This window comes from Xenopus laevis, chromosome 7L, assembly GCF_017654675.1.
Source record: "Xenopus laevis strain J_2021 chromosome 7L, Xenopus_laevis_v10.1, whole genome shotgun sequence".
Classification (NCBI taxonomy): domain Eukaryota; kingdom Metazoa; phylum Chordata; class Amphibia; order Anura; family Pipidae; genus Xenopus; species Xenopus laevis.
The window spans coordinates 59,544,937-59,557,849 of record NC_054383.1 but is presented as its reverse complement, the minus strand read 5'-3'; the positions used below and the strand labels follow the sequence as shown (position 1 = coordinate 59,557,849).

General features: G+C 42.9%; 1 protein-coding gene across 2 annotated transcripts in view; it reads right to left on the bottom strand.

The window, feature by feature from the left end:
• Positions 1 to 12,913, bottom strand: part of LOC108696300 (zinc finger protein 511-like) — an 81,653-nt gene that overhangs the window by 40,495 nt on the left and 28,245 nt on the right. For both annotated transcript variants that reach the window (XM_018225550.2, XM_018225551.2), the window contains exon 3: positions 8,534 to 8,735. In XM_018225550.2, coding sequence (XP_018081039.1) covers positions 8,534 to 8,735 — 202 coding nt within the window. The remainder of the gene's footprint in view (positions 1 to 8,533; positions 8,736 to 12,913) is intronic.

The window sequence follows — 12,913 nt, the reverse complement described above, 5'->3', positions numbered from 1 at the left end:
ATTGGACATTTTGTTCATTCTTAACACTGGACATTTTTTTACCATCCTGGACTAGACGAGATTTCTGCATTCCTGTACACGAATGGCAGAGTGCATGTGGAGGAAATCCTGCACAAAAGTGGACTTCCTCCACTATAAATTCTTATGGCCTGCCTCGGTACTGCACTATAGCAGGCTATATGAGAACACTATAGTACACTCATAAATAATAATAAATCCAACCCATGATGACAGTAGCTGTTTTCCATAATCAACTCACTGCTTCATGCCTCTACAAATGAAACGTTAACATCTGAATTTACCCCCGAGGACTTTGCCGAATTTTTTTAAAAGCACGAGTCTATCCACAAACAATTTTCCCACCCTTCAGATACTCTTACCCTTCCTCAATCTCCTCTTTCCCTCTTCAACTATTTGAACTTATAACAGAGTTTGAAGTCACAAAACTTCTCCTGTCCTCTCCATCAACAACTTACTCACTTGAGCCCATGCCATCACCACTACTAAAATAATGTGCCCTGTCCTTACTCCAGCATACACATACAGTATTAAATTCCTCACTAACTTCTGGTACTTTCCCCTTGTTAGTCAAACAGGTCTGCGTCAAGCCCATTCGGAAAAAGGCTACACTGGACCCTGTTTGTCTAACTACTGCCCTTGTCTATCTCAAACCCTAGCCTTTAAACTTCTGGAATGTCTTGTCTTTTCTCGCATTACTAATTTTCTTTGCACCCATAATCTGCTGGACACTATACAGTCTGGCTTTTGAACTGCACACTCAACTGAGACTGCCTTATGTACAGGTGCGGTTGATACTGTTGACCACTCTGTTATAATACTAATTCTTTATTCACTTGGTATCAGGGATCAAGCTGTATCCTAGTTCTCTTCCTACTTTTCTGACCGCTCCTTCTCTGTTACTTTTTCTAACAAATCCTCTCCAGCTTGAGGAAAGGCTAATGTAAGCCTGAAACGTTGCTGTGTCTTATTTTTTGTCTGAGAAAAGCCCCCCGAATAAAGGCTTTTTAAGAAAAATCGCTCTTGTTGGTGCTGTCTATATATGAAACTAACAAATCCTCTGCCACGGTTCAGCTTAGTGTGGGAGTGCCTCACGGTTCTTTACTTCATTATCATTTATTTATTTATATAGCGCTGACAAGTTATGCAGTGCTTTACCTTAGTTTATAACAAATGGGGAACAAATGGTGAATTACAAACAAGGGTTTACAGAGTACAACAGGATTAGAGGGCCCTACTCGCGAGAGTTCTCAAACTAAAGATTAGGATACAATTTAGACATAAGGATTTATAATCAAATTTGCAATTTATGATACAGCAACGACTGATTAATTAAGGTACATTTAATAAGCTTCCCTAAACAGGTTTGTCTTTAAGGAGCATTTGCAAGTTTGGAAAGAAGGAGAAAGTCTGACAGCTTGAGGCAGAGTTCCAGAGAAAAACAGAAGCCAGAGAGAAGTCTTGGCCATCTGTTGTTCTTGTAAACTCTCCTGTATGCCGATGACATCTATATTTAGACACCCTTTCACTAACCACTGACATTCAGACTAAGATCTCCTCATGGATGAACCAATGTCATCTCAAGCTTAACCTGGCTAAAACAGAGCTCATGGTTTCCTCACATAAACCTAGCCCATCTCTTCCTTTCACCATTAATACTGATGGCATAACAAATAACCCTGTTAATTCAGCACAGTGTCTGGGGGTCATCTTTGACCAGTTTATCTCCTTCTCTAATCATATTAATACTACTGCCAAAACCCGCTGCTTCTTCCATCGCAATATATATCCAAGATACGTCCCTTTTTCTGACACAAAACAGCTAAAATCCTAATCCATGACCTTATACTATCCTATTCGGACTGTTGCAATCTCCTACTAACTTTCTGACTCCCATATTTCTCCCTCTAAACAATCAAACTCTGCTTCTAGGATCCTCCTGCTCTCTCCTAAGCAGGAACCTGTTCAATCCCAATTAAAATCCGCCTGTTAAGCAAAGGATAGCATATAAAATTATTCTCCTAACATTTAAAGTCCTTTGTTACTCTGGCTGTTTCCTACACTCCTCTCAGAGCCAGCTTCATGTCTTAAACCTTTCTATCTTGCAGCTCTTTTCCTCTGGAATTCTATTCCTCTGGAATTCTATTCCTGAGTGCTCTCTCAATCTCTTCTCTTCAAGTCTACTTGTGGAGCACTAGAAAATTAGTGTAATCCTGGTACCTATTGGACAATGCCTTTACCTTGTGCACTTTTTCCCTTCCAATGTGTGCCTGTATGTTAGCCACCCATCCACCACTCCTTCCTATTGTGTCTCTTACCACATAGCACTGTCAGGAGCGCTCCGTTGCGGAACGATCCACTTTATATCCAAGATGGTGGTGCCCAGCGCCGTGCACTAATGGCATCTCGCTGTCCTTCAGTAGAAGCACGTCAAGTTCACTGGTTCAATGCCCTATTATAGGCAACGCTCCCTAGTGTTCCTGGGTGCTCCTAAATTGCTATATTATTGATTTCTGACCACTTGCTTTGACCCTGACTATGATCCTTGCTGCCTGCTTACTGAACCCTGACCCCTTCGGCTACTGTGATCTTTGATTTAACCCTAGAGCTTCCTCATTGGTCCTGACAAGCACTTAAGCTCAATGTACTTGTATAAGCAATGTGTGCTGTGCATATTTATTGTATCTATTATGACTTGTAGTCTGTGTGTACTTTTTATATATTGCACTTCTATGCATTCTACGGAGCATTGACTCCCTAACATCGGTTTGCAAATACAGTTATACACATATAAGTACATATTGTGGGGTTCACTCGCTGGTAGGCTGCAAATGAGGCGTCTGCGTTTATTTTCCAGCGGCTGCAGCAATTTCCCCTCGCAGGGGGAAGGTAACCGAAAAATAGCAGTTCAACAGAAATATCCAGCCTCCTGGCTAACACAAAATAAATGTATTCTTTCTCTCCTGAAGCTGAGAACACCAGCAGTTTGTCTCACACACATTCAGCCCTGCTGCTCAGCATCAGGTGTACTAAATAGCGCCTAGGGCCTCTTGAAAAACCTGGCCTATGGATTTGGGAATCCGTCCCACCCTACTCTTGTGGAATCCCAGTAAAACCAGCCCCAGATCATCAATTACAAAAACCTTGCAGAGAGACATAGTGTTTCTCTGCTAACAGCACTACTGGTCTCACCTCAGTAACAAAATCTGAGAATCCGTGGCCCAACATACATTACATCAATCATTTTTCCCCAGGAGACTGGGGACCTTTTTGTCACCATACCAAATATCCCCCTCTGCTCAAGCCCGTAGGGCTGAGCACAGTATGCCACCAATGCATGTACCCTGGAGAGAGCATCTGCATTCCCTTGAATCTTTCCAGGTCTATGTTCTACTAAGAACTTAAAATTTTGAAGTGACAAGAACCATCTGGTGACCCTGAGCACAGGATATCTGCACAGGGATGCCTTCAAGTTTAGAAAGGCTTCCTCTGTCTCTGGGGTCCATGTCACTCTTCCAGCTTTACTCCCTTTTGTGAGGTCAGTAAGCGGGGCTGCTACGGTGGCAAAATTTGGGACAAACCTCCTGTAATATTCCACTTTCCCAAGAAAGGCCCTCACTTGCTTCTTGGAATTGGGCCGGGGGCCACTCCTGAATTCCCTCAATTTTTGACACCTGTGGCTTGACTACCCCTCTTCCAATAACATACCCCAAATAGCGGGCCTCTGCTAACCCCATTGCACACTTTTTGGGATTTGCTGTCAGACCCGCCTTCCAGATAGAGTCAAGGACCGCTTGTACCCGGGGCAAATGACTTTCCCAGTCTGGGCTAAAGATAACCACATCGTCCAGGTAAGCTGAAGCATATCCTCAATGTGATTTGAGAATGCGGTCCATCATTCTCTGGAACGTGGCTGAAGCCCCATGTAAGCCAAACGGTAAGCATTTATATTGCCACTGCCTCTCAGGAGTGGAAAATGCAGTCTTCTCTATAGCCCGTTCGGTGAGGGGTACCTGCCAATACCCCTTTGTAAGATCTAGGGTGGTAATGTACCGGGCCTGCCCTAGCCTATCAATTCGTCTACCCGGGGCATTGGATATGCATCAAACTTGCTGGCCTCATTTAACTTTCTGAAGTCATTGAAAAATCGGATGCTACCATCCAGTTTTGGGACAAGGACAATGGGGCTGGACCATTCACTATGGGACTCCTCAATTACGTACAGCTCCAACATCCTTCTAATCTCCTCTGTCAGTGCCTGGTGTCGTGCCTCGGGTATCCTATAAGGTTCGTCATTGACTTTAGGTCCAGTTATAATGTCATGTTTAACAATATCAGTAAGCCCAGGCTAGTCTGAGAATATTTGTCTATTCCGGATCAGAAACTCTTTCATCTTCTGCTTCTGACTGTTAGTGAGGGTATCAGCAATTTTTACCTCAGGCACCTGTGGGATTTCTACCACTACAGCTGCAGGACAGGCGGACGGTGTTTCCCTATCCTTCCAGGGCTTAATTAGGTTAACATGATAGAGCTGCTCCTTTTTTCGCTTGTCTGGTTGGGACACCTTATAATTAACATCCCCTACGCATTCTATTCTCGCGTAGGGGTCTTGCCATTTGGCTAGGAACTTACTTTCCACCGTAGGAACCAGGACTAATACCCTGTCCCTAGGATGGAAAGTTCAGACATGAGCCGATCTATTATATATGCGGCTTTGAGCTTGCTGGGCCAGAAGCATATGTGCTCTCACAAGGGGCATTACCTTTGCAAGACGGTCCTGCATGTCTGCAACATGCTCTACCACACTTTTGTATGGGGTGGCTTCAGATTCCCATTTCTCCTTTGCCACGTCCAACAGCCCTTGTGGGTGGCGGCCATACAACAACTCAAAGGGTGAAAACCCTGTAGAGGCCTGTGGGACTACTCTAATGGCAAACATGAGATAGGGAAGTAAACAATCCCAATTCCTCCCATCTTTATCCACCACTTTTTTTTAACATCCCCTTAAGGGTCTTGTTGAACCTTTCTACCAACCCGTCAGTTTGGGGATGATACACAGATGTGCGTAACTGTTTGATTTGGAGAAACCTGCACAATTCCTTCATCACCCTAGACATGAAGGGACTCCCCTGATCTGTAAGGATCTCTTTTGGAATTCCTGTGCGGGTGAACATGTGGAACAGCTCTCGGGCTATGGTCTTTGAAGAGGTGTTCCTTAAAGGACCAGTAACATAAATTTTTTTTTTAAAAAAATTCGTTAGTAAACATCAAAAAATAAACACCAAGACAAATAAAATTTTAAAATTGCAAAGCCTTTATTAAGAAATAACTTACCGAAACTCCACTTCCTGTCCTCTACAGAAAAGGCGACAAGGCGACCATCCATGGTGCGGCGCTGGATTTCTCCTCCTTGGCTCTGTCTGATGCTGTATTGACAGCATGTGAAGCGGCTGCTGCATCAGGGAGCGTGGTTTCCATAACCGAGGATTGCTGGCTCATCGGCGCATCTGTAGAGTGGGGAAGCTGCTAAGAGAGGAGCTGGGCCACATCGTGGATGTTTGTAGTTTCAGGCTGATCGGAGTTCCCAGTCACTGTCACGTAGCTACTCTCAACATGCGCTGCTTTCCGTATCGAGCGCTTCTTACAGACCTGAATTCAATGCGCTCCTTTCTGTGCTATCTTAAACCCGCACTGTGTGTCCGCTTGCAGTTTAGCGATCGATAGCACGCAGCCACTCTCAGATGCGCTGCTTTCCGTGCACACGTGTTTAAGAAAGCAGCGCATTGAATTCGGGTCGGTAAGAAGCGCTCGATACGGAAAGCAGCGCATGTTGAGAGTGGCTACGTGACTGGGAACTCCGATCAGCCTGGAATTACAAACATCCACGATGTGGCCCAGCTCCTCTCTTAGCAGCTTCCCCACTCTACAGATGCGCCGATGAGCCAGCAATCCTCGGTTATGGAAACCACGCTCCCTGATGCAGCAGCCGCTTCACATGCTGTCAATACAGCATCAGACAGAGCCAAGGAGGAGAAATCCAGCGCCGCACCATGGATGGTCGCCGTGTCGCCTTTTCTGTAGAGGACAGGAAGTGGAGTTTCGGTAAGTTATTTCTTAATAAAGGCTTTGCAATTTTAAAGTTTTATTTGTCTTGGTGTTTATTTTTTGATGTTTACTAACGAATTTTTTTTTTAAAAAAAATTTATGTTACTGGTCCTTTAAGGGGAAAGCTTCTGGATACCGAGTGCCGTAGTCCATGACTACCAACATATACTGATGCCCCCTAGTAGATTTTATTAGTGGCCCTACCAAGTCCATGGCAATACGCTCAAATGGGATTTCGATTACAGGTAACGGGACTAACGGGCTGTGAAAATGGGGCATTGGGGCCGATTTGTGATACTCTGGGCAGGATTCACAATAGTTCTTTATATCTGCATGTACCCCCGGCCAAAAGAACCGCTGTAGCACTCGGTCTTTGGTTTTCTCATACGCTAGGTGGCCAGATTGAGAACTGTTCTCCTATATGGCTTGCGGAACCACTAGCGGTTCCACAATCTCTCTTTGAACCTTATCCACATGGTAAAGCAAGTCATTTTGTACAGCAAGGTGGGGAAATACACAATCTATCCCAGGATTTTTGGGATTCCCATTATTAACCTTGACATTTTCCCAAGCTTTAGTGAGTGTTGGGTCCATTAGCTGGGCGATTCCGAAGTTATCCCGGGAGACCTCTAACTCAGGCATGCTAGGTTCCTCAATGGTCTCCGCAGTTTCTTCAGATTCAGCTAAGAGAAACTACTCACTATCTTCCAACCCATCCTCGGTACCACTTACAATAACACCTGACATGGATGGTTCTGTTTTCTCTTCCCCAGAAACTCTATTGTCCTTAACAGTTCCTATAGAAGTATCCAGTTCAATAGGGTGGGGTCTCACCTCACCATGCTCAAAACTGTTCTCAGTCTCATGAGCTTGCTCCTGGCACAGTTCTCAAATAAGGAAAAGTCTCTGCCCAAAATTACACTGTGCAAGAGTATGGGAGACACTGCCTCTTCATGGCACACAGTCCCTGTGAGGGTCACAAAAGTCACTAGGGCCGTGGGGTATTTCTTACAGTCCCCATGTACACACACCACTCCTACTTGACACTGAGTTAAAGGACAGTCCTTCAGGAGCTGTGTGTTTACCAGTGTGACTAAGCTACCAGTGTCTAATAGTGCATTCACAGTGCGCTTACCAATCTGGAACACACACGTTGGTACATCAGGATTCGCACCAAAGACCTGGTCGATTGAAGAGAGACAACATCCCCTCCGTTCCACACTCCATGGGTTCTGGATCAGCTGGGCAGTTGGCGGCAGTGTCCCCACTCTCTGCACCTCAGCACTGGGGAGCTCCGAGGGTCTGGTAGGGGCCGTCTCCGCAGGATCTTCCTCTTGTTGACTCTAGACCTGGGTTACCGATGTCCTCTGGGCTTCTCCGCTGTGCGGACTTCTTGGATGGGACCACTGCTGGAGTCCTCCTCGAGGTGGGCACCGCCCAGGTAGTGAAATCTTCAGAGGCAAGGTATCGCTCCACTAGTTCCACCAACTGGTCTGCTGTATTGGGTCGGCTTGGCTTACCCACCGCCGTAATTCAGATGGAAGCGCTCTCAGGTATCGGTCCATTGTGACCCTTTCCACTATCTGAGGTGCGGAAAGCAAGTCCGCCTGCAACCACCGTTTCACAAGGTTAATGAGATCATACATCTGGGAGCGGGGTGATCCCTTAACCTTAAATTCCCAACTGTGGACCCACTGTGCCCTCACAGAGGTGGTTACTCCCAGTCTCTGTAGGAATTCCGACTTCAGCTTGTCATAGTCCCTTGCGTCCTCGGAGGACAGGTCATAAAAAGCTTTCTAGGCATCCCCCACTAGTAGTGGTGCAACAATCATCGCCCATTGCTCCCTCGACCAGGCTTGCTGCTTCGCCGTCCTCTCAAAGGTACAGAGGAAGGCCTCCACATCATCCTGCCCAGTCATTCTCCGCAGGAGGTGGCTGCCTGGGATGGAGCGAGGCACTCCAGGGACTACGGCAGCGACCATAGATCAATTGTAAGCTCTACTCGGCAGGGACCTTCTTCCTACTGTGTCTTTAACTTCAGGGCACTTAATGTATATTTATACTTATTTTTACTATTACTTTTTTTATAATGTATTCCCTGTGCATACTTTTTTATATTCACTGCATATACTAGTAGTGATTTGTTAAGTTATACATACTCCACCATCATGCAGAATTTTCATTACAATTTTAGTACATATTAACTATATACATATTTTCCCATCCCCTCTTTTCTTTAAGATCAAGCTGATGATTTTGTGTGTAATAACCCATCGGTAACCATACTCTTCAAATATTAGCTATAAAAAAGTATCTTAAATACAGTATATATATTTAGCAACCAGTATGTTAAAAACAATAACAAATTAACACTGCAAAAACAATGTGTAGTTTAACTTTCTGTACTTACCATGTTGCCCTTTTCAGCCTTGATTTGAAATATAGAATCATGACACTCAAAAATGTGAATGTCAAGAAGTCGCGTAGTGGGGAAGAAATGTTTACAAGAGGTACACGCATTCCTGTGCATGGTATTATAATGGTGCTCATACAACTCCAAGGTGTCAAAAATATGACTGCAACCAACAGTTTGGCAACAGAACAAAGACAACCTGAAATGGGGAAAAAAAAAACAACTTAATAAGATAGGCCAGCAATTATCCGGTTATGACCCCCAAGGGCTCACTTATTAATGCAGAACAGCATCAAAACCAATACATATGCAAGAATTTGGTATTTCACACACATTCACACATGTATTAGAAAGGTTGAGTATGGTGGTGTTGGCACAAGCTGTAAAGCTGCTTTTTCTCAGAAGAGACATGACATTTTGCTTAAAGAGTGATGATGAAATAATGTTGCAAAGTACAGAGAAATGCTAAATGATAAGCTGTATATCAGCGAAAAAAAAACAAGTTTTAGACTCAAACAAGATAATCATCCCTAAAAGAAGGCCAACGTAACCCTGGAATGGCTCAAGAACAAAACACTACTCTCAGTCCAATTGAGGCACTGTTTGAAATCTGAGCTGTACAAGTGTCACCCAAATAACCAGAACATCATGGACACATCTTCTTGAAAGAACTGACCAAAATCACTCCTGATTGCATACCTGGTACATACCTGCCCCACAAGAGAAGTCATTGTGTATTTCAGGTGTTTTCCTTAATATTTTATATGCAAAATACAAAGCCACATAACAAAAAACTAATTGCAGTGTTTTAAATAAAGATAGCACAGAGAAGAAAACTGCAGTGTATGATGTTATTCAGTAAAATAAAAGAATTGGTCATGGGTCAGAACACTTTTTCACACTACATTTAAAACCATAAATACATTAATAACCACCACACGCATAGAAAATCCAAGTTTATTTAAAACTTCATCTAATCTTTGGTGATTTTTTTCACCATGGGAAGCCAGTTCAGTTATGTAGTTTTGAGTAGCGGGAGAACAGATTTAGAAAAAAGCAGTGCAATGATGGCGGATTCGGTTAGAGAAAAAACCCTTAATAGACCCTACCTACATAGACCCCCCTCCTCCCCCACAGCCTAGCTGCCCCCCGGGCAAATGGCTCTTACTCTTTACATACCCCTCCGCAGATTATGTCCAGTGAAGTTTACGGCAGACATCTTCAGTAATCTTCGGAATGAGGTTAGTCAACTTTCGTGAATTTCGGAGAATGTGCAGTTGTCGCGAAACAGAAAATTGCTCTGACTACACGTGCGGGGCTTTGGCAACTTTCGTGAATTTCGGCGAATGTGCAGTTGTCGCGAAACAGAAAATTGCTCTGACTACACGTGCGGGGCTTTGGCAACTTTCGTGAATTTCGGCGCATGCGCAGTTTTTGGGAAACAGAAAATTGCTCCAACTGCACGTGCGGCGCTTCACCAGTCTCATTACGCAGATTACCAAAGAGAAGAAGATGGCTGCCATGAACTCCGCTTGACAAAATCTGCATGGAGGAGTAAGTAAAGAGTTAGGGGCATTTTCAGCTGGGCTGGGGGGAGGAGGGAGGGGGTCTATGTAGGGTAGGGTTTTTTTTTTTAATTAAGGTTTGTTTCTCCTTTAAGAGTGCTTTGGATGATTTATTGGACAGACATAATATCCAAGGCCATTGTGATACCAAATTCTATAGTTACTATAGATATGGGTATATATAATTTATGTGAGGGTATGGCGGGGTGTGTGTATGGATGGCAGTGCAAATACTGGTGATAAGTACAAGCTATATTCACTGCTGGATAACTGAGGCCTGTACATTCACAAATATATAAAAATTGTGAACCTCTTAATATTGTAAGTGCTAATAGGTAATATGCTTGGGGCATCCCACTAAACCTACAGTTTCTTAATTCAGTTTTGAACATTAAACAAAAAGCTTACAACTTATAAGTAAAGCCAAATATCTATTGTTGGGATAAAAAAAAATCCAGACTATCCAGCCTAATATGCATTATTTATAAAAGAAAAAAAAAATATCAGTATTAAAAATGTATGTATGTATGTATAACTTTAGGAGGTCCCTGCCCCGTAAAGCTTACAGTCTAAAAATGAATACTTAATATTGCAAAACACTAATAAAGAGAAATTTGTAAAGACAATTTAATTTAAGACTATATAACACCTTTTTGAACTAAAATTTCACCCCATTCTTTAAAGGAGAAGGAAAGGCATCCTGCACTTGAGGGTGCCAAATGTTATGCACCCCAATTGATTGTATTGACTTACCCCGGGCCGCTGCTCCTATCAGCAGAAAACTGCGCTGGCCTGGGATTATACCAGTGAGCGAGTCGGGGGTCACAATAAAAGGGATAAGCTTCCCACCTGCAATACATATGGTGTTTGTGCGACTCTCTTTTTGAAATCATCTACATTGACCGTCTAGCGAGATCTGCACCACCTAAGCAGGAACATCATAGGAAACATGAGAGATGCGGTTCATCTACATACAGTTATACCAGTGAGCACCACGGAGCGATCCTCTTCCAGCGTCTTCTTTCTTCAAATTTCACGGGGCAAACACATGCGCAGTTCAACGAAATAGCCACATTTTTAGTTAAAGTTCGACTACGCATGTGTTCGAGAACGCATTATATATAGTATAACCCCAGGCCGGTACAGTTTTCTGCTGATAGGAGCACTGGCCTTACATTTGGCACCCCCAAGTGCAGGATGCCTTGCCTTTCCTTCTCCTTTAAAGTGGTCCTGTCACCCAGACACACAAATCTGTATAATAAAAGTCCTTTTCAAATTAAACATGAAATCCAATTTCTATTTTTTATTAAAGCATTCATAGCTGTTGTAAGCTCATTTAAAAATCTCAGCTGTCAATCAAATATTGTTTGCCACTCCTCTATGCCCTGGTCATAGAGGCGGGCAGGCAATTACTTTCACTTTCCATTCAGCACTTCTTAGCTATCACTGCTCCTGTAACCAGTGCATGGGGATGGACATCAGGTCCCCCATTCTGTTGCACAAACAAGATTCTGAGATGATGCAAGGCTTTCCTTAATAACAGTGTGCACAAAATGGCTGCTGCCTGCTGGCTATAATTTTGAAATCCCAGAATGAAGGAAACAAGATTCAAATAATTTATATAGTGTAATTATAGTTTATTTTGCTCGACTAATTTGATAAAATAGGATTCTGAATAATTTTTTGGGGTGACGAGTCCCCTTTAAAGGAGAAGTTCACCTTTATATGAATTTTTAGTATGATGCAGAGAGTGAAATTCTGAGACAATCTGCAATTGGTTATCATTTTTATTACTTGTGGTTTTTGAGTTATTTAGCTTTTTATTCAGCAACTCTTCAGTTTGCAGTTTCAGCAATCTGGCTGCTAGGACTAAAATACCCTAGCAACCCTAGAATTTTGGTTCGATTTGAAACAGGAAAATTTATTACTAGCATTTACCGTAAACCTACTGACCAAAATACGATATTGCATGCCAGTAGTTTTCATCCTCTGGCTTTAATTGCTTTACCCTTTTCCCAAATGACCAGAGTTAGACGAATTACATCGGATCCAGGGGAGTTGGATGATTCCTTACAATCTATGGGTAATAGGTTCAGAGAGCGTGGATATGCTGAAAGCATGGTTCAGGGTGCTATTGCTAAGTTAAATGCCAATCCAGATGGACAGAAAACTAAAAGAGAAAAAGGTTTTTGTCTCAAAATATACAACGGCAAGCCGCTTTATTAAATTTACGATGCAGAGACACTGGCATCACCTACAGGCAGATGCAATTACCGGCACAGAATGTGTTGATCCCCCAATGTTTGCATATAAACATGGTAAAAATTTGAAAGACTTTTTACTGAAAGCCAATAACAAATCTCACTACACTTCCCCACATTTTTTGTCCAATCCCCAACCAGAGAATTATCGCTGTTACAACTGCTCCATATGTATTCTGCATGATACAATAGCTGATCCACATACTCTCATAAGGTTCGACATTAAATCCAGAATAACATGCCAATCCACTAATATTGTATACATCATTATTTGCCCATGTGGATTGTATTATACAGGGAAAACCACACAAAAGTTGAACGACAGATTTCTCAAACACAAGAGTGTGATCAGAATTAGTAAAGATACAACCCCCTTGGTACTACATTGTAAGGAATTTAAACACAATGTGTCTTCTCTACAGATCATGGACATAGATCAAATAACTAGTCCCATGGGGGGTATTGATAAAAATACTCTTGTTACTCAGGATAGAAGCAAACTGGATATTTTGGCTTTGTACGGTGGTCCCTGGCATGTTGAATCTTTCTTG